The sequence below is a fragment of the Ornithorhynchus anatinus genome, chromosome X1 (genome assembly GCF_004115215.2).
Source record: "Ornithorhynchus anatinus isolate Pmale09 chromosome X1, mOrnAna1.pri.v4, whole genome shotgun sequence".
In the NCBI taxonomy this organism is placed as follows: domain Eukaryota; kingdom Metazoa; phylum Chordata; class Mammalia; order Monotremata; family Ornithorhynchidae; genus Ornithorhynchus; species Ornithorhynchus anatinus.
Genome location: NC_041749.1, coordinates 33,934,347 through 33,961,757, shown reverse-complemented (window position 1 = coordinate 33,961,757; position 27,411 = coordinate 33,934,347). Strand labels below are relative to the sequence as shown.

Genomic DNA, 27,411 nt, shown 5'->3' with positions numbered 1-27,411 from the left:
GTGTCCCCGGGTGAGGTGTCTGAGGAACGGGGCTCGTATTTCCCAGGATCGAGACAGTCTTGGGAAATGGAACCCAGAATTATGAGAACAGAAATGAGGAGCTGTGAGGTTTGTAGACCCAGGAGGGGAGGTTTCTTCAGAGGAACGCCAACCCTTGAGCTCGGTCAGAGCCTGGGCAAGATGCCTAACCTTTCTGAGTCTCAGTTGTCTCATTTATAAAATGGGGAGAAGATACCCTGTGCTCTCTCTACCATTTAGATTGTAAGCCCCGGGTGGGACAAGGGCCGTGTCTGATCCGATCGTCTTGTATCGACCTCAGTGCTGAACACAGGGGTCTGGAGCCCAGTAAGGGTTTCATAAATACCATCGTTATTTTTGATTGTAGGCTCAGAGAGATCAGGTGCTTGGAGTGGGTCTGTCCCAGGTGAAAAAAAACCCTACCAGAGAATTGTAGTTTCTGGGCATCATCTAGGGGCAATGCTGAATTAGAAAAAGGTAACTTGGCTATAAGAGAAATATTATATGTCCGAAAAAAACCCAGAGAAGCAGCATGGCCTAGTGGCAAGAGCATGGACCTGGGAATCAGGGGACCTAAGTTCACATCCCAGTTTCTCTATTTGCCTTCAGTGTGACGTTGAGCGGGTCACTCAACTTCTCTTGCTTCAGTTTCCTCACCTGTAATGTGTTCTTCCCCTCCTTTGGATTGTGAACCCCATGTGGGACAGGGATTGTGTCCAACCTGATTATCTTGTATCTATTCAACACCTAGGACTGTGCTTTTTTTTTTCTTTTATGGTGTTTGTTAAGCACTTACTATGGGGTCAAGCACTTTCTAAGTGCTGAGGTAGATACAAGTTTATCAAGTTGGACACAGTCTCTGCTCGACATGGGACTCACAGTCTAACTTGAAGGGGGGAGGATTTATTTCCCATTTTACAGATCGCGAAACTGAGGCACAGGGAAGTTAAGCGACTTACCCAAAGGTCATAAAGCAAACATTTGGCAAAACCGGGATTAGAACCCAGGTCCTCTGACTCCCAGGCCTGTGCTCTTCCCACTAGGCCATGCTGCTTGACTCATAGAATTGCTTAAAAAATGTCATTATTATTAATAATAATTAGTAACGTATAACTAATAATAATAACGCATGAGACTGCAGACAAGTAATATAATAGAAGTGGAAACATTGGTGTTAGATTGTAGCTCCTTGAGGGCAGGGATCATGTCCCTAACTCTAAAATACTCTCTTAAGGGCACAGTACAGTGCCTGGCGCACATATAGTAGCCAATAAACAGGACTGAGAATTGATGGATAGCATGAGGGTGGTCCTGCTTTGGGGTTCTGAATCATTCAGACACTGGGTAGGACCCAGAGATCTGGGGAAAGGGAGGCCTTCACCCCAACAGATGCTCAGGGATGCATAGGCAGGGTGCCCCATCAACCTGACAGGTGGGAGGAGGCCCCAGGAGCACAGTGAGGCTTGGGGTCCCACCCGCCACGTGGGGTGTGGACAAACATCAGATGGAACCTCACATCAACCCCGATCTACAGCCTCCATCCCCCAGTAGACGCCTCCCGCTGGAGGGTAGCGTTCAACCGACAGACACAGAGAACAGAGAGCGGCCATACGAGGAGAACATCAACACGGAGATCATTTAACAGCAATGTCAGACTCCCACCTCCCACCTCCCACCTCCTCCCTTCCATGCCCCTCCCTGGTCCCTGGGCCACCACCCCAAAACTTCAGCCCCTGGCTCTGGGCTAGTTCTGACCAGACGAGCGGGGCCTAAGTCATGGGAGCGGTTGTGACGGCAATAATCAGGGCACTACTGAGCTGGGCATTGGCTGGTCGCCCCTAATGGCCACCTGATTCCAATTATACCCACTGGCCCAAACCAGTCCCAAGCCAAGGAACCTTTTGGCCCGCTTCCCTTTTATGAGCTGGCCATTCCCCGCCTCCAGCCACTCCAGCTACTTAATGGGCCGGGGGAGAGGGTTGCCCGCTCGGTTGGGGTTAGGAGACGGATCTGAGATGGTACCGACCCACTCTTCGCACTGGACTCCTTCAGGCTTCTCGGGGGTCCTGAGCCCCGGGCCCCGTCCCACTGCCACTCCCGGGACGCTGAGACACAGCAGCGGGCAGGACAAGCAACGAGAGGAGGAGACAACAGGCACCCCGGAGGGAATGGATTGCTCACGGTTTTCAAAGTAGAATCGATGGAAATCCAGGCCCTCAACCAGGTTCCCTAGAGCCTCGGGTTCAAAGGCCGTCATACCGGGATCGCACATCTTCCTGGGGGAAGGAGGAGCGGAGAGGACCCGGGGTTAGCCAGCTCGGCTGGCCGGAAGAGCGACTCCGGGACCATCGGGGTCTCGGGGCCCGGACACGTGACGTGAACCCACATCACTGAGAGCGTCAACCTCCTCGCTCCAATCCTCGACCAGCGGGACTGGGCCCGGCTGCCCCGAGGCCCGCGATGAGCTGGGAACCGAGCCCAGAGTTCTGACTGTACTCTCCCAAATGCTTCGTACAGTGCTCTGCCCACAGTAAGCACTCAGTAAATACGATAAACTGACTGACTGAATGGCAGGGGTCCCTGAATGAACCTAGGAGCTGGGCGGAGTTAAGTGTCAGAACCGGACCGATTTCTGACTCGGAAGGAGGCAACCAGAAGCCGCAACGAGGCAGAAGGGCACAAGCGCCCACTCAAATGGAACCTGACTTCACCCGGCCCTCAAAGGACAACGAATGGACAAGTGGAGACAATGACTCCCGACCCCTTTGCTGCCCCAGTGCTTCGGCCATAACCAGGGTCACAGCAACGACTTCACCCAGACACCTGGAAGCCACAGCCAGTCATTGAACTTCCTCTTTGGATTCCTGGCCACACATTTCTAATATCAGAAATAATTTACGCTGCCCAAGGGGGAACAGGAAACCCCCAACCTCCTGCGCCTGGCTAGGCCCAAGGCTCTCACTTCTCTACTCCACACTTTCCCCATTGACACAGTAGCCTTCCTTAGTGACTCCTCCTACCTTCTCTGCACTGGGAAGATGCCTACATCCCCTCCCCACCTAGGTCCCACCGTGGTGGGCTGCCCCTTATCTCCACAGGTGCCACTTGCAGAGCCTGGCACAACCCCACAGTGGCCTACACCAAGCCCTGATGACGACCTCATTGGCCCGGGTGACATCCCCCATCTCTAATTCCCCAGTCCTCTGCCTTCGCTTCATCCCACAGCCCACGGTAAGTGCCTGTCCATGATCAGTAGACACGTATGTCATCAGCAGATCAGTAGGCCAGTAGGCATGTTGACCATGTCAGGCATGTCAGACCGAGTCAGACATAAGGGCCTCAATAACCCAGGACTAAGCACCTGAGCGGATCCAGTTCTACCCCACTGGCTTTCCAAACCTCTGCTGCCCAACAGCCTGGGGCAGTAGCCAGAAACAATCCTAGGGAAATCACCCTCATAAACACCACACCATGCCTAGTCCAAATCCATCTTTTCCCATCTGTTCCAGCCCCAGACCAAAATTGCAGCAAGACTGTTTGGACTCCCAAGGCCCAGTCAGCCACACCACATGGTTGGGACCCACTTTCTCCTGCCTGGAATTCCCTCCCCTTTTACATCTGGCAGACCACTGCTCTCCCCCATCTTTAAAGCCCTTCTGAGACCACATCTCCTCTGCTAGATTTCCTAATTGATTTTGAACCTCCCCAAGTTCCCTCTGCTGTCACTTTAGCACCACCTAAGCACTTAAGTACTCACAATGCCCCAAAGGTGACCAATCAGTAGTCTATTGATCACTTACTCTGTGCAGAACACTGTACCGAACACTCAGAAGAATACAATAGAATCGGCAGACTCGAACACTGCCCTGGCAGAGTTTACAACCTAGCCGGGGACAAACTAGCTGAGGAGAAGGACATGGAAATAAGATGCAGGCAGGAGAAATCAATACAGTATAAAATGATGTTCAAAGGTACTGTGGTTGGGGGTGGGGGTGGGGGGGGATAGAGAAAGGGAGTGGCATTAGTGGGGGACTATAAATTGGGGTGGTGACAGATTAATCAGGGAAGACCTCCTGGGGGAGATGTGATTTCAGAAGGGTCTTGAAGTTGGGGAGGCTACTGGTCTGCTGGTTGTGAATGGGGTGGAATTTCCCGACAGAATGGAAGGTGTGAATATGAGATCAGCAGAAAGAGAGGCAAGAAGTACAGTGAGTAGGTGGGTTTGAGAGGAGTGTAGCTTACAAGCTGGGATTGTAGTGAGAGAGGAGCAAGGAGAGGTGTGAGGATGGGTAACACTTTTGTCTATATGTTCTCACTCTATTATTTCCTCCTACCTGTTATTTATTTTTGTGTCTGTCTCCCCCACCAGTTTGTAAGCTCCTTGAGGGCTGGGACCATGTCTGCTAATTCCTTTGTATTCTTCCAGACGCTTAGTACGGTATTCTGCCCTTAGTAGGTACTCAGTAAATACGGCAGTCCCTTAGAGTGTGAGCCCCAAGTGGGACGGGGACTATGTCCTATTGGATTATCATGAATCTACCCCACATCTTAGTAAAGTGCTTGGCATGTTTGTTATTAGTATTATTTGTAAGCTCATTGTGGGCACAAAATGAGTCTGTTATATTGTTGTGTTGTACTCCCAAATGCTTAGTACAGTGTCCTGCACACGGTAAGTGCTCGATAAATATGGTCGACTGATTATTATTATTTCTGCTACTAATTGACTGACCGACTCAGTCCCTTGAGGTCACATCACCAACCGATAATCCGAATTTTCTCTCTGAAGAAGGTACAGGCAGGTCTCAGTTATCTGTGAGTTAATTCCTATGGCTATTTTCTTTTTTTCAGCTCTCAGACACAGCTTGCCTTCCCTCCAAACTCCTTCTGCTCCCAAGGCTCCTGCAGTCCATAAGGGTAGAAGCTCCGATCTGTCAAAGCCCTTGTGTCTGGGGATGGAGAACAGTGCAGTGGATAGAACACGGGCCTGGGAGTCAGAAGGTTACGGGTTCTAATCCTGACTCTGCCACTTGTCCGCTGTGTGGCTTTGGGTAAGTCATTTCACTTCTCTGTGCCTCAGTTATCTCATTTGTAAAATGGGGATTGAGACTGTGAGCCCCACGTGGGCCGGGGACTGTGTCCAACCCAATTTGCTTATATCCACCCCAGCACTTAGTACAGAGCCTGGCACATAGTAAGTGCTTAACAAATACCACAATTATTATTATTATTATTATTATGGAGGTTGGGGCTGGGAGGAGAAGGCTCACTCCTCTATCACCTAGACGGGGACTGGAGTTATCCCCTGGCCACCAAGCCTGGATCCAAGCTGTTTTGCCACTTTGTACTTTCTATTGTGGGCATTTTGAGGGGCTACTCTCCCCTCTTTGGCTTAGCTCAGTGAGGACTGCCTGTATCAGCTGTGGAGTCTCGAGGGAATCTTTCCCAGGCTGGATTCACAGTCAAGGAGACCAACCAAAATGGGGGTCCTAGGGTCAGCCTGGGTAGCTTGGAGCAGAATGTCCTCTCCCGGACTCCCTCTCTTTCTCTCCCTCCCTCCCCCCTCCCTCCGCCACCCCTCCAGGCATTCTCAACCAGGGGTTCAGGAGCATCGGGAGCTTCCTGCACCATGGAGAAAATGAGGCTAACTGTGGAGAAAGAAAAAAATCTAGATCAGATTTCAAGAGAGCAAATACCTTTGAACGTATACTGTCAAGGGGTGTTCAGGGAGATTCATGACTTATTTAAATCTGTGCCAATGATCATGCAAATGAAAAAGCTCCGCCAGTCATCAGGAGGGCTTGCTAAGAAAGACCCAGCGCTGGGACCCAGGTTGAGAATTGTCACCACCAGCAAGGCAACCCCAGAACACTCACGTGTAGGACTCAAAATCACCGTTGCTTATTGCTTCAATCAGCTGTTCGGTCACCTTAATAATTTCCTGTTTTCTCACTGAAGGGCAAGGGGAGAAACACACACGAACACAAACAAACACAAAAGGAGATGAGATCTCCCCGCCCAGGATCAGGTGCCAGGACCCGACCCAGGCGACCGTGGAGCCGGGGACTCCGTCTCAGTCGCCCGGCGGTGTCAGCATGAAGCGGACTTTCGGGTGGGCGCGGCGTTGGGGCAAAATCCAGTCCCTCTAGACTGTACGATCCTTGTGAGAAGGGAGCGTGTCTACCAACTCTGTTACACTGTACTCCCCGAGGCTTAGTAGAGTGCTCTGCACACAGCAAGTGCTCAAAAAATACCACTGATTGGAATCAGGACAAGAATGGGGCTTCTGGACAGGTGAGCAGAGCAGAAATCTCAGGGTTCCTCGGCCTGGATCACTCTGGATCCCCAACTGTAGCTTAGGGTCCCTCGTAGCCTAGCTGACTTCTCCCCGAGGCCCTCTCTTCTGCCCTTCCCACTGAGGGCGCCCTGCACTTTACAGTATGTGCTCAGGAAATGAATCCATTGATGCTGCTGTTATGTGTCTCTCCCTCTCCGCCATTCACTGTCAGAATAAGGGATCTGGGTCAATGAGACTGGGTGGGTGAGAAGGAGCGGAGAGAAAATTCAGGCATGCCAGCCTTCTGGGGAAAAATTCTTATTGGCCTGGAAATAGACAGCACGATCTACGTAAACAGCAGGAATTGGGTTCAACAGACAGGCAGATTTCAAAGCCGTGGCTTAGTGGACGTAGCATGGGCCTGGGAGTCGGAAGGACCTGGGCTCTAATCCTGGCTCTGCTGCCCGTCTGCAGTGTGACCTTGGGATAAGTCACTTAACCTCTCCGAGCCTCAGTTACCTCATCTGTAAAATGGGAATTAAGAGTGTTAACCCCATGTAGGATAGGGACTCTGTGCAACCTGATGAACTTGTATCTACCCTAGAGTTCAGAACCGTGTTTGGCACGTAGTAAGCACTTTACAAGTATTATTATTATTATTATTATTATTATTATTAAAGTCACATTGATAGCCCTCGTCCATTCTTCTGGATGTGGCCTTCAGGAAAATCCCAATTGAGATTGTTCCTGGTCTCAGCAACTGTCGGGGGTCGATGCTTTTAGGTCCTTGTTGTCCCTCATGACTCCCCTGCTCACTGTGTGTTTGTGCAAGGAGTCAATACACCTTGCAGGAGAGTTGCTGGAATTAGGAATTCCAGGAATTAGTTTGGACCGAAGAGAAAGCCTGGGGAGCAAATGAGAACTTGAATAGAAAGTAGGTAATAGACCTGGTGGAGCCCTAGGACCTGCGTCCTTCAGGGGCAGGATGACCCACTGCCACTGGTTATGCCATCTTTGAGGCCCTGATCACTGCGGGGAAGTTTTGGGGTCTGAAGGCTAGAAGTGATTTGGTGGGTGCCTAGATCTTTTTACAGGCCAATTTTCCAGGCTGGCAGAATTCTCAGGAGACTAGTAGTATTTTAGTCACAGCTGGGCAGAGTGTAGCAATGAAGCAACATCTCACTGTACCTGCCTCTTCCCTAATTTGCAGGGGCAGAGATAGTAAGGACCCACGCTAGTCTCAGGAAAAAGAAAGCTTGGCTCCATGGGTTACTTGGAAAGCCCAACCCTGTGAAAGGAGAGAGGATAGCCCTGGGGAGTTCAAATGACCAGGGCCACCTCGATTAAATATCCTATCTTCAGCAGTTCTAAACAGGGGCCACACGCTGAAAGGGAGACTGAGAATCTGGGTGAGGACTCGGCGTTGGGCCTAACGAGGGCAACTGGAGTGTACCCTCCTCCCAGACGTGCGGCCATTTCACCGCAGACCAAGGGAGCCCCAGGGCTGCTCCTCACCCGACCATCCCAACCTGGGGCCGACCTGCACCCAGGAAGTAGCAGCCACCAGCTCAGGTCACTGATCTCTGAGGGATACAGGATTTGAACCTATGAAACCTCAGCATGTCCTTGAAAGAACATGGCCTGGGAGACAGAGCCATGCTGAAGCCATGGCACGGTGGTTAGTGCAGGGGCCTGGGAGTCAGAAGGTAATGGGTTCTAATCCCAGTTCTGCCATTTGTCTGCTGTGTGGCTTTGGGGAAGTCACTTCACTTCTCTGGGCCTCTGTTCCCCCATCTGTAAAATGGGGATTAAGACTGAGAGAACCGTGTGAGACAGGGACTGTGTTCAACCTGATTTGCTTGTATCCACCCCTGTGCTTACTACGGCGCCTGGCACATAGTAAGCACTGAACAAATACCACAATTATTATTAATTATTAGAGCCAGAGATGTCCCCCCAAGGCCTTGCTAGAGCTAGAGGGAACTGCAAAGAAGGTGTTAGTCCCTGACCCTCTGACTCTCTGTGCTGCTGGGGAAGCTAGGCGGTAAGGTGGCAGGCCTGGAAAAGAAGCGTGGCAGGAAGGACCAGACATCATTCCCCCAAAAGCTACTGAGGCATTTTGGAGGGAGGCTGGTTCTTTGGCCTCGCTCTGCCAAGAGAGGGGCCGGGTTCTCCAGAGGCAGAAGCTAAGAGAACACAGGCAGTTTGGTTTCCTGGGCTGAATTCTTCTAATCGGCTCCTGGAGGAGAGAATATACCCTCAGAAATTCAATGAGATGAAGTGTTTCTCTTTGCTTGAGCTATATGTGGAATAAAAGCGAGCTAGGGCCAGTTTATGTAGTGGCTATTTGAGACTAAACCCTTTTCTTTGCCACTTCCCTAAGCAAAATCTTCAGGCAGTTTCATGGCCAATACACATATTCTAGGTTTCTAGTTATCAGATCACCAATCTGGCCCTTGTGGGTTTGAACCTCGGTGACTTCGATTACTGCCCTGTAAACTTCAATTTAGGGATTTCTTGTTGCTATCCTTTCCAATTTGTGACTGCACTTCAGTCATTATATTATTAGGATTTGGTTAGCTGTGGTTGCTGGGGCCCTCAAAGACCTCCCAACTGGATCATGACGAGTATCTAATGTCATATTTTTCTTGGATCTCACTAAACACATATGGCTGATTTTGGTCCTAGTTTGGGACTCTACAGCTAGGCTGTACCAATTTCAATCTCATGAAGCAAAAACTTCTGAATATACAAGGTGAGATCTCCAGTTTCCTCCATCCCCTTTCTCATTCTTGGAGCTCAGAAACAGCATGGCTCAGTGCAAAGAGCCTGGGCTTGGGAGTCAGAGGTCATGAGTTCGAATCCCAGCTCTGCCACTTGCCAGCTGTGTGACTGTGGGCAAGTCACTTAACTTCTCTGTGCCTCAGTTACCTCATCTGTAAAACGGGGATTAACTGTGAGCCTCAAGTGGGACAACCTGATTACCCTGTATCTTCCCCAGCGCTTAGAACAGTGCTCTGCACATAGTAAGTGCTTAACAGATACCTACAATATTATTATTATTATTAGAGGACAAGGGAAGAGGCCACACTTTTGGGAGAGGATGTAGGTTTGGGCAGAGAGCATGTCTCAGCCCAGAAGCTAACATTATCTAATGCTTAACTTGGTATGGTACTCTCCCACGTGCTTAGCACAGGGTTCGCCACACAGTAAGCACTCAATAAATGCAGTTGACTGACTGAACCCTCCTGATTGACCAGATGCCCCAAAGGGAGCACCTCTATTACCATTCTCTCGGGAGACTAGGTCTGAGCTGGGTTCAGACTTGTTTTGCTCTGCCCAGTTCTGCACCTACTGGGAATTCCTCTGTGCTCAAGAATGACACTAATCTTTGCCTTTTACCCTGAGAAAATGATGGAATATTAGACAAAGCCTGCAGGGGAAGGAGCAGGGTTCTGCACCATCAACTTAACACCATTCTCCTGAGGACCCGAGATCCAGAATGCTGAGATTAAAAGTCCTTCAGGACAGAAGCACAGACTGGCTCTCAGCTGCTGACTGGTTCTGTCATTTGTTTTTATCCCTCCTTTTTCCCTTGTCCCCTTCCTCCCCTCTGCCTCCCTGCTACCTCTTAAAGATAATGAAAATTTTAAATCTCTTCTTGGCCCCAAGGAGGAAGATTCTTTAGTCGAGGTGAAATGGGGCTCAGTAGGCTGAGGAGTTTAACAAATGACTCTCTCTGCCTTTGGGAGCCCTATAGGAAATCCATCAGCCCCGGCCCCCGGCCCAAGACTTCAGGGTGAGAGAGCCCTCGCCAACAGGTCTGGTTGGGCAGGGATGCCCAGTGCAGCCACATTGGGGTCCCGGAACTCGTAGTTCCCTGCTCTTCCACCACTCCTCCTGAGCTTTCCTTGCTTACAGTTGGGGAAACTGAGGCTCAGAGAAATAAGCCATCTGCCTGGCGTCACTGAATGAAGCAGGATTGAGATCAGCTGTCTCCCCACTGACACCTGGGCTCTAGTTATCCAGTCTTTGGCTCCAAGTCCCAGAGGAGATTTCGAATTTCCTTGATATTGAATAGAGGGGAGGGAGGAATGTGAGGAAACGGGCAGGAAGGGGAAGGGGTAAAAAAAGAAGCTAATCTACTGCTTGGAACCTGGTCTATACATTGGGTCAGGGGCCTTTTAAATATTAATCAGTCCTTTGCTCTGGGGAAACCGTCCCCAGGAGGATGACATTGTCAATTAACTTTAACTATGAGTCAGAGTCCACCTCATGTGCTGCTCCTCTCACTTAGAGTGGAGTCTTCACAAATCAACCCCGGAAAGATAGCCTCAGCCTGCACCTCAGAAGCTTGGAGGCAGTGAGGGAGGAGAGAAAGAGAGGAGAGGAGGCAAAGAGCTTGCTCTTCCTCTAGGTTTCATGGGGAAAAGACTGTTCATCTAGGTCTCTGCTCCTCCTCCTCCTCCTCTGCAGGGCACTGAGACTCCGAGCAACACCGTTCCTACTGTTCCAATTGGAGAAACTGAGGCAGGAGAGGAGTTTGCCTGAGGAGGCCGGGGAACGGATGGAAGAACCAGAGATGACACAATCTGGGTTTCTCCATTAGGTAAGCCTCTGCTCAGGTGGACTGGAGAGAGCTGGGTGGGGGAGGACTGGGTTTTCTTTCAGCATTTTAAAGAGCCCCATTTCACACTGCTGCTTTTTATAACTTGAAATTTGGCTGTCTTCCTCTCAGCTGTTGGTGGAGACCCTTTTAGCTGCATGTGAAGCTGCTTGTCCCTCTCTCTCTTTCCATCCAGCTGGCTCTGGCACCCCAATTTCCTCCCCCTCTCCCCCCCACTCCCCTTTTTTCTCTAAGCAAAGGGTACCACTGCCCTCCTGAGAACTGGAGGCTGCTGCCTCCCCTGGGATGGATCCGAGCCCTGGGAGGGGAGGGAGTATGTCTTCCCTGCCTTCTGCCAAGGGGCTTCCATTCCACCTGGCCTGGTGCCACATCTGAAGGATCTGGGAGGGGGGTTTCCACGAGGGTTTGGCATCTCTGAGGAGTCTGTAGATAAATTCCCTTGAGGTCTGCAGTCCCTCCGGGATGCGGGGCCTTCAGCTCCTTTCTCCCTTCTTTCTAGGTGGAGGTCAGGACCCCTCCTCCCTCCCTTCCCATCACCCCTCATAGTCTTCCCCAGAGCCTGGGCAGCAGTCACCGACCATCCCGGCTGAAGAGAGCACGTAAGAACCCAGACTCCTCAGCTCATCTCAGGTGAGGCACAAAGGGGCATGTTAATTGAGGTGTGGGAGAGCCATGCATGACTATAGTCAATCCACGACTCCCACAGCCACCGACCTGAGTGGGGCAGGCCATGGCAGAATCCCACAGGGCTTGAACCAAGCTCAGACAAACCTGGGTTTCCCCCAGCACATTTAGGGCTGGGAAACTGGTGTCGGCTAGGGCTCACCGACACAAACCTAAGCAAGATGGTCAGAGACAACCGTGTGGGTCTTAACATCCACTCTGCCCCTGCCAACAGTGAGAGGTGAGATCCAGGCCTCTTTCCTGGGCCCAATAAGAACCCCAGGGGGCCTGGTCACCGTAGTCCCAGGATTTAGCTTGGACTGTGTCGGGCAGGTCCGGAAGGGACTGGGCAGGGAGGCCAAGTCAAGGCAGCAGGCTTCCAAGATCTCAGCCGTGCTGAAGAGGGAGAGATGCGCTGGACTAGGCTGTAAAATTTCATACCAGGCAGGTTACTAGGCTATGAAACGCCTTGCTAGCATCAGTCCAGTTCAGGATGGGATTTTGGAGCCAGTTTGGAAGCTCCTTGAGTCCTGGACTACGTCCGTTTCTAAATATTGTGGGCAGGGATCGTGTCTTCTACTACTGTTGTACCCTGCCAAATACTTAATACAGTGCTCTGCACACTAGGGAAGTTCAGTATACTGCTGATTGACTGGTTGAAGTGACTTGTCACCAATGGCCATATGACTTTCCATGTGCCTCTTTCCTAGGAGAGAGAGGGAAATCCATGCTCCAGGAAAGGTGTTCTATCTCTCCATGGAGGTTTGCTTGATTCATAATCAGTCCCCGTTCTTCAGACTTCTTGCCACCAAAACACCTCGTGTACACTATGTCAGGCACAGAGGGGCATCTATCGGTTTTGCTACGGTAGAACCAGTCGCTCTCTCTCATGATCAAACTGGGCTTTGAAGGGCATTTCAAGAGGACCAGCGTGTTCAAAGGGGAGCGGAAGTCGATCCCCAGCAGCTGAATCCAGTGGGTTTGCAGCCAAGTTCAGGGCCCTGCTTCATTCCAACGGTCAGCAAAGACGATGCCTACGGACCCCACCGAGAGCGTGGTGGGAACTTGGGCTCTCGTCTGAGACAGCGGATGTTGATCATCCCCCTCCAGCCAGGGACGCTGGGGGCCGAGGAGACCTCCTACCTTTGGTGTCTTCATCCTCGATGGTGGTGTTCGTACTCTCAGAGGATTCCTGGACAAAGAACAGAGGAGATGGGAAAAGTGAGGCCCAGAGAAGTGCGGGAGGCCTAGGGTCATGACCGGATGGCTGCTCACGCTGTGGCTTTCGCCCCTCGGCACCCGAGGCATTCTGGGTGAGGGCAGCCCAGCTGCCAGCATCCTACCGGAGCTCAGAGATGGACTGCCATTTCTGTATACCTTTCCTGACTTTCAACCCTAGGAGCAGTGAAGAGAAGAAAGAGGAGCAAGAAGAGGAGGGGGGAAAAGGAGCGGGAGGAGGAGGAAAAGGAAGCAAGAGGAGGGGAGGAGAGCAGGAGGAGGAGGAAGAGCTGGCTACGGAAGTGCCTTGTAGGAATGGACATATGGAAAACCCTACCCTCTGCTGGGAGGTGTGGTGGGCCCAAGGTGGGAGGCCCTGGGACTCTAGCCAGAGGAAGGAGAGAAGGGTCTGTGGCAAGGAGGAGAGAGACACACCATGTTGACTGTACAATAGGAAAGAAATGGACAAATTAACAGAAAGAGTGAGCGTGGGAGAGGGAACTAAGATGAGGGTGTGAGTGGGGTTGTGCAGGGGTGAAAGAGACCACATTGGACTGCTGCAGAGTCAGAAAAGAGATGGCACAATCAGACGCAGAGGGCTTCCGAGCCCCACACATTCCAGTGGCCCGTCCGGCTGGCACCACCGAGACACTGGAAACCAGGCCGGCCTTGGAGGAGAAACCCACTGTGCGCCCAAGGCCCTCAGGTGAGTGGCGTGGGCCTCTTCATTCCAGGTGTGGCTCCGCCAGAGGCTCAGGGGTTCCTAACCCACAGTCCCCGGCCCCCCAGCTTGACTGGCCTGGGCACCACCCCTGGCTCCCTACCACACCTGCACGGTTCCGAGGGAACTGGGCAAGCTGAGCCTCAGGGAGCGCCAACTCGGGCCATCTGGAGACCTCCAGCTGGGCAGGGGGCTGTGGGGTAGGAACTCCTCAGGTAGCCACTGGGGCTGCTGAGCTGGGTCTGAATTCGTTACTGGGAAGGTGGAGCTGGCATCAGCCCTTGCTGATGATGGATTGTATCAGCCCGGGGCCACTGGTTTGGAGGTGTTAACACCAGCACACTCACACACACACACACACACACACACAACACACGGGTATCACACACACCCAAGGCCCCGCTCCCCGCCCAAGTCCCCAGCGTAACTACCAGGTGTAGGGCAAGCAAATGTGCCCCGAATTACCGACGTTTAGGAAGACGGAGGACACTCACCATTAACTGAACGCTGGAACTGGACTTTCTTTTCTGGAAAAACAAGGAGAAGAGATGGGACAGGAAGAGACACAGAGTGAAAACGGTAGAGAGCAGGACTGAGAGTAGGAAGCAGAAGCTCCAGAGACATCCTGGGCTGGCCTGGGACAGGGTGGAAGCCTGGCACTCACAGAGACTTGGGCAGAGAGCACTGAGCAGGCTCCTGCTGTACAGCACAACGCCATGTGCCCATCAGGGGCCTATCACAACCCTGCGGGCGCTTCTCCGGTCTACCCTCCAACCCCAGCATAAGCCTCTCCTGGGCCAGAGTTGCCCACTCTGCCAAGCTCTGGGGAGGGGAGGAAGAGGACTCGGAGATGAGGCATCCACCGGGAAACCTCGGACGCTCCCGTCGTTTCCGGTGGGAACCGGAGCGCTCACGGCTGAGCACTGATTTTCCCGACCCCAACCAGGCCTGGGGATGGTGAAGGAGTTGAGGGCTCAGCTCTCGGGATCTGGATACCCTAGAGCGAGTCTGGACGGTGCCCCAGAGGACTAGAGCGAGCTGGCTCGGGTACCAGTCTTCTCCGTCTTCCCCGGGAGTGATCCGGGAGGAGACCTCTGCAGAAGGGGCTCAGGGCCCATATTACCATGGTCAGACTGCTGGTCTGCTACTTGTCGCGTTGGTCTTGCATCTAACTGGATTGTCTAAGGCAGGGATGGTGTCTACTAACGCTATCGTATTCTCCCAGGAGCTTAGTACAGTGCTGTGCACACAGGAAGCGCTCCTCAATCAATGGTATTTATTGAGTACTGATTGTATGCAGAGCACCGTGCTAAGCACTCGAATCCGGTAGCTCAATAAATACCACCGCTGGATTGATCTTTGCAACGTCCCCATGAAGCGGGGAGTAGCGGGGAGGATCGTTTCCATTTTAAGATGGGGAAACGGGTGCCTGGAGTGAGGAAATGACTTATCCAAGGTCATGTAACTTCATTTATCCTCACTGCTTCATTTATCCTCACTGCTTCTCTGGGATTTTGGCCCCTTGCCCTCCCCCACCCACAGAGCGTTCAGGTTGAACACCGTGGGAAGCAGCATTCAGGACCACCTGTCTGGTCTTCTCCCTCAGCAGTCTGTAGGAGTCAACTGAATGGGCTTGGCCCCTTGGCCTTTGGGAGGAGAGACGGTTTGGGAATTCTCTAAAACACAGATGCCAGATACACCGGGGCGCTGCAATGCAGAATGCAGAAATGCCAGGCTCGCCGATGACTCAGGGAAGGATGTCATCGCAGCAAGGTGAACCCTTTGCCAGAAGAACCCAGGTGTTCTCCAGCAGCAGGGTTGGCCCCAGGTTGGACCAAAGCCCCTTCCGGAACCCCCGGGCCCTTGGCTCATCGTTGCCGGGGTTCGGTTTCCATCTGAAGCGAGGGCAGCGGCCTCTCCGCTCTCACCCCTACCAGACCTCCACCGGCATGGTCTCTGTCTCTCCATGGCGAGGGCCCTCCCGGGCCCTCCTCCTTCCTGGGCACCCCGCAGCCCGACGGGCCAGCGGCCGGTGTCCAGGCTAGCCAAGAGCGCCGCCTGAGCCAGTCTGGTGGGGCTGGGAGGCAGGATGCTGGCAGCTGCCCAGCCTTGAGATGTAATCCAATGAGCGGAGGGTTGAAAGTCTCGCTAGCTCAGGGTGGCCCTCAGGGCACAAGGGCAGGGGTTTCAGACGGAACATGATGCGACACAGAGTGACTGCATTCAATTTAGGACGCACAGTAACAGGATGGGGACACGGGGCAGTGAGTGCACTTGTTTACAATGTAACAGGATGCGACACCACACACGGGGCAGGGAGAGGCTTGGATCCAGTGGAGAGTGAGGCCTCAGTGTCCCCACAGTCTGCTGACAGAGGGATGGAGAGAAGTGGGAGGAAGGGGAGAAAAGAGGGATGGGGAAGGGAGGGATATGGGAAGGAAACTTGGGCCCTACCAAACCCAGCTGGTGAGAAAAGGATCCTGGGAAATTATAGCTGCAGAAGGCTTAAGGGAGTGGGAGGGAGAGAGGAGAGAAAGGGACCTGATTGGAAGAGGATGAGGCTGTTTCTCCCTGTTGGCTCACCTCCAGCAGGCTCCTGAAGATGGGAGTTTCAATTCCTGAATGACCTCAACAGCCTTGCTGTAGACACCAGATCTCCCCACCCACCCACGGTTCCAGCCGCGAAGAAAATTGGGTCCCTCTTGCTTTGCAAAGGCAGATCAGACTTCTGTCCTGCTGAAGCCACCAAGGTAAGCCCTGTAATGGGGACATCTCACTAATGAACCATTAACCCCTTCCCCAGGTGGAAGCCCAGCCCCGAGACTGCAAGGGGAAGGAGAAGGAGACCACTGTGGAGTACAGGAGGCCATTAGCTACTGAAAGAATCCCATGGGAGGAAAATACGTGGATAGATCAGCCCACTTCCCACCGCATTGCCTGACTCCAACTCTCCCCCTCTGTGGAGAGGAGAAGATGAACCCCGGAAGTCTCTTCTGAGGTTCACCAAGAGGGAGAGGTCTTTACTCCGGGGTCAGTGCCCACACTGGTGCCCACGAGGGGTTACAGTGTGAAGGCCCCAGGACCCCCGGCCGGCTCCAACCCCACGCAGTGAGATGCGCTGCCTCCTGTCTCACCCTCCCCACTGTGGTGGCCAGAGCCGGGCTCTGGGGTCGGGTGGAGAGAGCTGCCTGGGCCAGTCTCTTCCCAGAGCCCCAGCTCTCGTGGATGCCAGCTGTCTCCTCCCGGATCAAGATCCCTGAGGGGTTATACCACCCCCGGGTTTGCAACCCTCTGCCTCCTCCCAAAGTGATGGTGGCCATCGGACCCGAGACTCTCTCTGGCCTTGCCCTTTCTCACAAGCCCAGGGCTGTGGCCATCTGGGTAATTACCAACCTACCCAGCCAACGTAATCAGTGGACAGCTTCTCCCTACGCCCTTTCCCAAAGCGAGTCCACCTAGAGCGGACCGCCCAGCTGGCTTTCTCCCTGGAGGTGGATGTCTGACCTCCATCCTGACTCCGGTCATCCAGGCTCTCTCCGAATAATGCCTTCATGCCCCAGTGGCCCCAGCAGCTCCTTGGCAGCGAGATTCACACATCAGCTCCTTCAGGGCCCCGGGCAAGGCCATGCTTGGTCATTCTGGTCTCGAGGTCTAGAATTGTATCTTCCCTTCCTACTCCGACTCATCCAACCACCCCCGCCCACCTCCCAATACCAAGCAAGGGAGCCATCCAACCTTATCCCGCCCGCTCCCAAACTCCAGTTCAGAGACCTTCTGGCATTTGGACTTTTGGGACCTTCATAACAACCACCCCTGACTTGGCCCTGCCAAGACGCGGTCCACTGTCACCAACTCAGTGGCCACTGCCCATCCAAAGCAAGCAGCCTCCACTACTACAGGGGGTGGGGTGGGGACAACATCTGAGCGCCACCCTGCAATATCACAACAACCCGACAGGAAGCACAAGTCGGGGCCTGCGATCCCCATCTCAGAACGCGGCCGCACAATGACTTCGGCCTGGAGATGCGAGTTTCCGAAGGCAACGATAGCCAGCAGCAGCACAGAGAGTGAGAGAGAGGAAAAGAGAGAGAGAGAGAGAGAGAGAAGAAGGGCACCAAGGGAGGATTCTGATTCCAACAGAATCATCTTAAGCACCATCACCACAGAGAAAAGGAAGGGGAGAGAAGAGAAGGGGACAGTCTACGGAAAGGTAGGGTAGGTTGGGGAGCGGACGGGAGGGGTGGGTGGGGTGGGGAGGAGGAGGAATTTGTCATCAGATGGCCCAGCGTGGGCCTGCCCTGGCTGGGCTGGTATAAAGACAGCTGGTCTCCAGCAGGTGGGCAGAGTGAATCCCTGCAGCTATTCTTCCACAGAGGAAGGTGATTCCCCCTCAGTGACCCACTTCCCAGGGCTCCTTAGAGGAAAGGTGGGGGCCTGGGAGCCTGCGACAACTGAGGTTGGGTGGCTTCTCGCAAGATCTCGGTTTTGGCGGCTGCTGGAAGAAGGGACTGGGCCTGATCCCAAGATCTGCCATGAGGATGATGGGCCTGGATCCATACCTGTTGACCCCATATTTCAGGACCATCCTCTCCCAGAAGGATTGGAACAGGGGACAGGGGTCTTATTCCTCCCTGCCAAGGGCAGATGGGAGTCTAATAAAGGAAGCCTCAGGGCTCCGTCAGGCCCCTCCTACCTCCAAGAAGGAGTCTATAAAACGCCCGCCGGTCCCCAGGCAGCTCAGGCTGCTATTCCTTTCTTTCTAGCTAGTCCCTTCCCTGCTCCGCCGGCCGAACCACCCCAATCCTTCTCCTCCCTTCACCTCTTCCCTCGTCACCCTCCCTTCCTCCTGGTGTCTCCTTCCTTCCCTACCCCAGAAGTTGGGCAGTAAGGGGAGAGAGAGCAAGCTGGGGTGGGGGGCAACCACAGCGACCTCTCCATTCTTCCCGGCCCACGGACAAAGGTCTGTCACGGGGAGCTGACGGCTATATCTTTGAGCCTTCTCCCTCAGACAGGAGTAGCCAGATCTTCTCCTCCAACCAGACGTAGCCTATGGCTGAGGGCTGGGCAGAGAGTGGATCAAGACTCTCAGGGGAGTACCGGAGCCAAAGCCCCCTAGAAGCCCCGGAGGTTGGGAACCCTGGAAACCGGCCATCTGGTCGGGGGTCGGGGGGTGGGGAGGGTGGAATGGGGAAGGGAGCAGGGGGTGGGGAGGGGGTCATACCTTCACGCCATCATTCTTCTTATTGCCCCCGCTCTTCCCTCCTGTGAAGGAGACAAAGTAGAGGGTTAGCAGCACCAGGCAGGGCACCAGGGCCCACAGCGTGAGGACCAGCAGCATCTGAGAGGGGCGGGAGGGGAGGGGAGGCCAACAGAGGGCGGAACCCGGTCAGGACTCCTCCGGTGAGCCCTCTGCCGCCTCTGCTGCCTCTTGAGCTGGGTCCCAGGACCTCTGGCTGGGCGGCTCCACAGTACTCCGCCTTCCCTCCCCGGAAGGCATGAGGGTGCCCGGCTCCTTCTAGGTGGGGTGACTCCCTGTGGGCCAGGGACAGTCTACGCTGCCGGAGAGAGCCAGGGGCCGAGCTCAGGGCAGGAAGGCTCTCGGTCCAGCTCCGGAGGGCTCCCCGAGGATCCCATTCGCCCTGGAGGAGCCGGGGGGGACGATCCAGAGGGTCGAGGGCTCGGGCGAACAGACGGACGGAAGGGTGGGCCAGTGGGCCGGCGGGCGGCGGGAGCTCACGCCCTGTCTCTCTCTCTCTCTAATTTTAGCCCCATGCTGCTGTGGTCATGTGTCAAGCGATCCTCCCCCCCAGACAGCTGCAGCCCCTGTTTTGGCGATGACGAGGAGCAGATGCCCCCTTCCGGCTCCCACCCCCCCGCGCCGCCACCGTCGCTGCCACTGTCCCAGGCCGCTCTCCTCTGGCAGGAGGGCGGCTTCGGCCCCTCGATCTCGGAGAAGGGACGCCAAGGAGAACACGGTGCCCATTCCTGGACCCTCCCGGGCCACAGAAAACCCGCCTAAGGCAAGCAGGGGCAGGAATCTGTCATGTCCCGGTAATTGGGCCACAAAGCAAATAAGCAGCTGCTTGGATCCTCTCCGGCCTGCTGAGGCCTCTGCCTTGCTGATCCTCAGGCCGCCGTGGCCCGCTGGACACAGCCCGGCAGGGACTCCGGATCTGGGCCTCAGCCAGAGCATGCCAGGGAGCTCCCAGCCCAGCCTGGCACTCTGCCTTGAATCTCTCTCCTGGTGTCCTGTGAAGGCTTAGGGGAGGAGAGCAGGAAGAAAGGATATTGCACAGGTTTGGCCCTAGATAGTCGATCGATCACGATTATAATCTTATCGACCTCAAGCTGCCCCGAAGGTCACAAGCTAACCTGGATGGCATCTCCCAGTGGGGACGGATTGCCCCATCTTGCCCCAGCTACAAACACCTCTTAGACCTTAACACTCCTCCTAGCAAATTTTGCTTCTCCCAGCTGAGGGTGCCCTCTGAATCTCCCTCTCTTAGCAATCTCACCCCCAAGTCATTCTTTCATTCATGCATGCCAAGCACTGAACTAGGAGTCTGGGACCAAGATGTTTGTAAACTCGGTGGGGGCAAGGAACGTGCCTATCGACTCCATTGTACTGTACTCGCCCAAGTGCTTTTGTTTATGGGATCTGCTAAGCGTTTACTGGGGTAGGTACAGGTTAATTAGAACAGAAACAGTCCCTGTCCCACATGGAGCTCACAGCTAATTAGGAGGGAGAACAGGTAATCCATTTTACAATTGAGGAAACTGAGGCACAGAGATGTTAAGTGACTTGTCCAAGGTCACACAGCAAACAGTTGGCAAAGCCAGGATTAGAACACAGGTCCTTCTGACTCCCAGGCCCGTGATCTCTCCACTAGGCCACACTGCGTCTCAAGGGTTTAGCACGGCACTCTGCACGTAGTAAATGCCCAATAAATACCACTGATGGATTGCCCTTTAAGAGTTTACAATCTAGTGATCCCCCAGTACTTCTCTCCACATATCTCCAATCCAAACCTCAGATCAAAACTCTGATCCTTCCCTATTCTCCTTTGCACTGCTCCCTAGCTCCTTTTGTCCTACGAGGAGCTATACGGTGCCTAAGCAGCTATTTAGGCAGAAAAATGGGAGGCTAAGGAAAGTAGTAAGTCTGCTAGGTTCCGAACATCTCCTTCAAAGTATCCTTTCAAAGCTCAGCCGGTTCATTCCACGATGGCCCGGCAACAGAAGCACGGTGTCTGTAAGTTTGCCTGTGCTTCATAGTCTTAATTCAGCCGCAGCGGTAGATGGACACTGGCATAAATCTCGGCCAGAGACATTTTCAACAAACAGAGCAGTTGGCATTCTGTGCCCTGCTTGGAGCCTATCACCTCAGGGGCCACCCACTCGGGGACTAGGGGACTTGGAGAGAGGGCTGAGGGGTGAGCAAGAGGCAGCTGCTAGGCTGAGCTCCAGTGCCCAGGCTTTGACCTCAACCTGTACGGTTAAGTAAACTGTTGTCAGTGCTAGGCATCAAGGCTTCAGGCTGCCAGTCCCAAGGCCTAGGGGCTAGTTAGGCATTCCTGGGGTGGTGGGGTTGGGGAGGAGGAGGAGGACGGGAAGGAGGAAGAGGATGATGAGAGGGAGGGCGACGAGGAAGGAGGGCGAGGAGGATAATGAGGAGGATAAGGAAGAGGAGAAAGGTGAGGAGGAGGATGAGGAGGAGGGCAGGGAGGAGGTGAGGAGGAAGAGGCAGAAGGAGAGCGAGTAGGATGATGAGGAGGAAGTGGGTGAGGAGGAAGTTGAGAAGGAGTCTGAGGGTGAGGAGGAGGATGAGAAGGAAGGTGAGCAGGAAGGAAGGAATGAGGTGAGGAGGAGGCAGGATAAGGAGGAGGAGAGCGAAGAGGAGGATGATGACAAGGCAATCAGGCCATCCCCAGGATTGGCAAATGGCATAAAGGATGGACCCCAGATGGGATGGGAGGTTTTGCTGATGCTCACCCCCAGTGCCCAACGCAGAGGTTTGCATACAGGAGATGGAACCTGCTGCAATAATGAAGCTATCGGGGCCAGTGAAGCCTGGCCGGATGTACTGGCAAACAAGTTTCCTTTGGAGGGCGGAAGTTCCGGCCCCTTCCCTAGCTCCCCGGCAGCCAGAATGCAGCTGTCTGCAAGGGAGTGCGGGAAGAAGGGAGGGAGAGAAGGGAGGAGTTGTTGCCCCAGGTTCTCAGACTTGAGATGCAGACCAGAATCCCCGGAGTTGAATCCGTCCTGCAGCACTGACTGCAGGGCCCTTCACCGTGGAGATACGGGAGGAGAGAAGAGGGTGGAAAGAGGGCTACGTTCTACATCCTGTAGAATGTCCCCAGCCAACAGCCCGGCTGGAGCCCGGCTGAAAGATAGAGGGTTCCTTCGCTGAAGTTCTCTGGGAGTGAGCTCTCCCAAGTAGCTCACACTCCCCTGTACCCCTACCCATCCCTCCAGCTAAGGGGGGAATCTCCGACTCTCCTCCAGGGTCTTCCCTCACATTGAATCCCCTGGCCAGCCAACTGGAGTTTCTGCATAACTCATGCATCCCAAACCCGCTACCTCTAGTCTTCCCTCAAACTCACCTCCCCCATACCTCCCACCACAGTCAGCAGTGCTTCTTCTCAGCTCTTGGTTCCCCAGAGACTTGCCTGAAGGCTTCCTTTTAAGATAACTGACCTAAATGTAGGACTTAAAAATGGGTAGTTTCATCAACTTCCGAGGTGAGGCCCTACCCACGTGCCTTGGGGAACAGGCCCAAGGTTCCTTTGACAGCCCCAGCTGCTACTTCTATGGGGAGAGGAGTTAGCTGAAACAACAAACATCTTTTCCTAGATTATCATTTACCCGGGTACTGCAAATGGGTCAGCAATTTTAAATGGTTTCCCACTTTTTTCGCTCCTCTCTCCTTCTTTCACCCTCACAGGCCAGCCTTGGATAACTGGGCTGAGGGCAACATCCTTCTCAGCCTCCCCAGAACGTAAATGAGATGCTGGCCAACAACCCTCCAGGTCTGGTCCTGCCCTCCTACCACCAAGTCCTGCTGACCTAAGGTATTGGGGTATAAGTGATTGAAATATAACATAGCTCAGGATGGGGCTCCCCCCTCCTCCACAGTGTGGGGCAGATTCCATCGCACCCCTTGACAGTGGGACTGTTTGTTCTGGCCCAAATAGCTGTCGAGCCAATGAGATTTTTTCAGCCCTCTGCTCTGTGCGGGCCCGATGTTCCCCTTCCCCCTCCACCCACCCCTCAGCTGTTGGGCCCGGAGCCTCCCCTGATGTCAAGCTGCCTCTGGGCATAAGCCAGGTGCTCCTGGGAACAGGGTGGAGACCAGAAACACGTAGCATGGTTTCTTGGGCAAGGAAGAATGGGTAGTTCCATCCCCAATTCCTTTCTTACCTGACCCCAGGCCCTATCAGAGAGATCCATGTGTGTATATATGTATAGTATACGTATATACATCTAAGCCTGGATAAGCCACCGGCTAAGCGAGCGAAGTGCCACAGGCCCCAGGAGTGCAGGACCCAACACCACCTACCAGAGAAGTTTCGGGTGGCCAGCATGGTGGTGAGGATAGCCCCCTGAAACAGATAAAAGGCAGAGAGGCAAAAAAGAGGGGAGAGGGAGAGATGGAAGAAAGAAAAGGGAGAGGAGGGGAGGGATAGGGGAACAGAGAGAGAAGGGAAGAGAGATCACTCTGTTCTGAAATCGGTTTTGCCCTTCTACCCATCTACCTGCCCCTCGGCCCGGTGGAGCCCTGGAGAAAATGGATGTGGGTCTGGGTGGAGAGGGAAGGGGGTGTTTCGCTTGCAGCACGGCTTCAGGGATGGGATGGGGTGAGTGGACAGTTAACAGGTATCTCCGTGCCGGACAGGGCCAGTCGTGACTGGACTCCAGGAAGGATCCTACCAGCTGGTCAGGGCTCCAAGCATTCCAACGAAGTGTTCAGGTCAGGCCCCTGCCCCCTACACCCACCCCCACCATCCCTCCCAGAGCACTCTGAACCACAATCCAGAGTCTAGTCCAAGACAGTCTCCCCTCCAGAAGCCCAGAACTCAGTCCTTTTGGAGTTCTCTTCCCTTGAGAGGTCTTCCCTGAGCCAGCCCCTTGGCCCCAGCCCTCCTGAAATAAAGCAGGAATTAACTGGGAGGCAGTCCCCTCTTCCTGGACTTCCTGCATCCCCCTCTCCCTGGACATCCTGCGGCCCCCTCTCTCGGGGCTTCCTGGGTCCCCTGAGCCAACTTTCCTTTAAATAGAACCTGTCTCGCTGCCTCAACCCACAGGAGAGGAACGGCTCCCTGAAACAGGAGGTAGAGGGTAATAGGACTTCTGAGCCATAGGTGAATACAGATGCTCCATGATTCTTCTACTCTGGGAATCCTGGGACACTAATGTGCCTAGATGGCAGGTCTGAAGCCGATTCTGGGAGAACCAGCAGCTCCGTCGTTTGCTCTAGGAATTGGGGTGTTGGGGTGGTGGTGCAGGAGGGGGCGGGGGAAGCTATGGGGCAGGGGCCATACTGCTGCTCAGATACTCTTTTCCTATGGCATTTGTTGCTGTGTGTCAAACACCGCTCTAAGCGCTGGGGTAGGTATGTGTTAATTAGGTTGGACACAGTTTCTGGCCCACATGGGGTTTACAGTCTAAGGAAGGAGAACGGGTTTTAATCTCCATTTTACAGTTGAGGAAATGAAGGCACCGAGAAGTGAAGTGACTTTCCCAAAGTCACAGAGAAAGCAACTGGCAGAGGCAGGATTAGAATCAAAGAGTTGGGATTAGAACCCAGGTCCTCTGACTCCCAGGCCCGTGTTCTTTCCACTAGGCCATGTTGTTTCTCATAACTGAGATGAAGTGAGTGCCACTTAAAGGGTTTGGGGTCCTGTGCCCACTCTGTTCTGGGACATGGAGCTGTTGCCCTGCAGATTCCAGAGTTCCTGGTATGGTATGAGGGGAGAAGGGGTTGGTTACTCACTACCTTGTTGAGACTGAGCATTATTCTCCCTGTCCTTTCCTTCGGCAAGGCTAAACACCTTGTGAGCACCTTGTGTTCCCATCAGGGCCCAGTTAAGCCAGCTCCCTGACTCAGGATTTCCCACTCTGCTCAAGAGCAGAAATCCAGTCCAAACCAAGGGGCCGGGGTAGTCAGTGTGGGTGGCGGGTGACCGGTACCTTCAGTTTCCTCCGAGCATTGAATTTCTTCAGGCAGTCCACCGTCTCTTGCCTGTGCATGCAGGAAGCCACAGTGGAGCGATGCTGAAACAGAGGAGGGAGAAGAAGATGATCAGCAAGAGGGTGAGTCAGGAGCCCCGGTGGGGCTCTTAGCCACTGGAGAATCTTTGAGGAGTTGGTTTCTGATTGAATTCGAGAGCCATCCTGAAAATCTTCTGGACTTGGCTTTCTCTTTCTGAGGTGGGTTGCTGGCTCATGGTCAAACAGGTAGGAGCAGGAGCCCCTGAGCAAGTCGAAGAAACTAAGAAAACTACTGGAAGGATGCTCTGAAAACTCAACTAGACCCTGATAGGATCTTGCCGAAGAATTCATTAGGATGGCCTAGGTGGGGCTGGTCCCCAGATGGTCCTCCTTGCAGACTCTGTTCTTGGACCCCGGAGAATCCCAGTGGGCAGAGTCAGAGCCACAGTGGGGTCTGCGCTGGGCACAGTGAGCCCCGGGGCCTAATGCCTCCTTTACTGCAGTTCCTGAAATCCCAGGGTCCCTGACAGATCGCTCCTTACTCACCGATATCCAGGGGTGTTTCAGGGCTTCGGCGGCCGCAATGCGCTTGGAGGGGTTGATGGTCAGCATCTTGTTGATGAGGTCCTTTGCTTCAGGGGTGACCGTATCCCACTCGGGGGATGGGAACTGTAAGGGGAGAGGAGTCAGACCCGCTCAGGGGGCCCCCGGCAGCCGCTGCAATCAGCAGGGCTCTTGCTCCTCTGGAGAAGGACGAGGGAGCCCCGCAGCCTGGCTCCTTGTTTGAGCTTGTGGCCCACCAGAGATGGAAGAGGACACACAGCTGGTGTGAGAAGCCCCTTCCTGAATGGAAGAAGTGAGTCTGAGGACAGGGAGGGATTCTCTGCAGAAAACAGGTGCACTATGGAAGTCCACAGAGATGATGGTGCTCATGTTCCCAGAAATTGACTCGCCACTCCTAGGCTGGCTGAACCCTTCAGTGGGGAGAGACTGCTGACTGTGATCTATCTCAGGAGCTGTGCCGGGTGGGCGGAATCGCCTATCAAGCTTCCCTCACCAAGCATCCCCCATCGGGAGTTCCTAGGATACTTGGGACCTCGGTGGTCCATCTGCGTTTGCCTCGGGCTCTCCATCGTAACGGATGACTATTTCCTGGGCACCGACAATGGGCAGGACCTTGCACCTGGTTTCTGGTTTTCTACATCAGGAACCGCATGTTTGGCTCTACCTTCCCTGGCCCCGGTCCCAGTCCCAGAAGGCCCGAGGAGAATGTGAGTCTGAGGGATGGAGGGAGGTAGGGGAGGCCTTTAGTCCAGGCCCCTCTCAGGGAGCCAACTGAGGTATTTTTGGTCGCTCTGGCTGAGAGAAACCTGGGAGAGACTCCATCTAGGGCCAGTAATGGGGAGGAGGGAGCGAAAGACGGGAGAGGAGGAGAGGAAATGGGGGAGGGAACCACTCACATCATAGGCCCCAGCTTTGATCTGCTGGTACAGTCGGTGTTGGTCTTCATCCCAGAATGGGGGATACCCAACCAATAGGATGTACAGGATCACACCTGGGGAAAGGAAACCAAGGGACCATCAGCCCCAGATGTGGATCCAAAATCCTTCTCTCAGCCTGAAGCGGGAGGAGGAAGAGGAAGGGAGAAGGGAGGGAAAGAGGTAAGGGGAGGAGAGAGAGAGGGGAAGGAAAAGGAGAGGAGGAGAGGGGAGGGAGGAGGAGAGGGGGACGGGGTAGGAGGAAAGAAGAGGAGAGGAAAAGAGAGGGAAGGGGAGGGCAGCGGAGGAGAGTAAAGGGGAGAAAGGGACAGAAAAGGAGGAAGGGAATACCAGACGGGAACACTTACATATTTTTGTCTTAGCCAACTAGACTCAGGACAGAAAATATTTCCTTTCCCTCTGTTACCTGGGATTAGTACTTATTGGCTGACCTAAGATCCCATTTCCCATCAACCCCCCCCAGCCCCCAACCAAGCCAGGATTGGGAGGAAGAGGGACTCACTTCTGAGAACCTCTGAGCAATGGAAGCCTCCCCTGGCTGTGTCCCCCTAAACATGGAGGGCATGGAGGGGTCAAACTGCCAGTTCCCTGGGCCCTCGCCTAATGGACACTCGGGAAGCCGAGAAGCCTCTCGGGGATGGGATTTGCTCCCACGTGGGCCAACTCTCAGCAGAGCATCCCTAATCCTGGGCAATCACTGTGGTCTGTCTCTGAGCTACTCGGAGGAAGGGTTAAACCAGAGATACTGGGGGTTGGCAAGAGACTTCTCTGCCAAAGAGAGACCAAGCATAGTTCAATCTCCCCGACTCTGGGGTGGAAAAAGCTGCCCTTCCTCCCACTGCTGGGGCACCTAGAATCCTTAGCTGTCTCCACCTTCTTTTGCTCTCCCTCGTCCACCGCCTCTCCCAGAGCCCTGAGCCGGGGTCCCATCCCAGCTGTGGGCTAAGACAGGAGTGGGCAGGGGGTTCACCCGGGGAAGGAAGGGAGCCAGGCATCGTTGGAGTCAGAGCAGGCCCACCCTCCGATGGCTCTAATCGTCCCCTGTCCAAATGGGCAGCTGGGGGCATTGGAGCCAGAGCTGTGAGATGCCTTCAGGGCCTGCGTGCCTCCAGTGGCCCAGGGACACGTGGGCACAGTCACGATCCCCAAAGGGGCACTCAGAGCAACACCAGCTAAGCCC

At 54.2% G+C, this 27,411-nt stretch overlaps 1 protein-coding gene and 1 long non-coding RNA gene across 4 annotated transcripts in view; one reads left to right on the top strand and one right to left on the bottom strand.

Moving 5' to 3' along the window:
* The window catches only part of CAMK2A (calcium/calmodulin dependent protein kinase II alpha), a 74,130-nt gene that overhangs the window by 6,661 nt on the left and 40,058 nt on the right, over positions 1-27,411 (bottom strand). For 2 of the 3 annotated variants that reach the window (XM_029049992.2, XM_029049991.2), the window contains exons 9-16: positions 26,193-26,287; positions 25,279-25,401; positions 24,712-24,795; positions 23,081-23,123; positions 18,743-18,783; positions 12,726-12,774; positions 5,892-5,967; positions 2,200-2,294 (exon numbers count right to left, since the gene is read on the bottom strand). In XM_029049992.2, the coding sequence (XP_028905825.1) occupies positions 2,200-2,294; positions 5,892-5,967; positions 12,726-12,774; positions 18,743-18,783; positions 23,081-23,123; positions 24,712-24,795; positions 25,279-25,401; positions 26,193-26,287 (606 nt within the window). Of the gene's footprint in view, positions 1-2,199; positions 2,295-5,891; positions 5,968-12,725; positions 12,775-14,015; positions 14,049-18,742; positions 18,784-23,080; positions 23,124-24,711; positions 24,796-25,278; positions 25,402-26,192; positions 26,288-27,411 lie in introns of all 3 variants that reach the window. The other variant, XM_029049990.2, reaches the window with a different exon arrangement.
* Positions 10,531-17,725, top strand: LOC114806355. Its single transcript, XR_003754383.1, has 3 exons — positions 10,531-10,901; positions 11,419-11,549; positions 16,325-17,725. It is a non-coding gene; the product is annotated as an uncharacterized LOC114806355 (long non-coding RNA).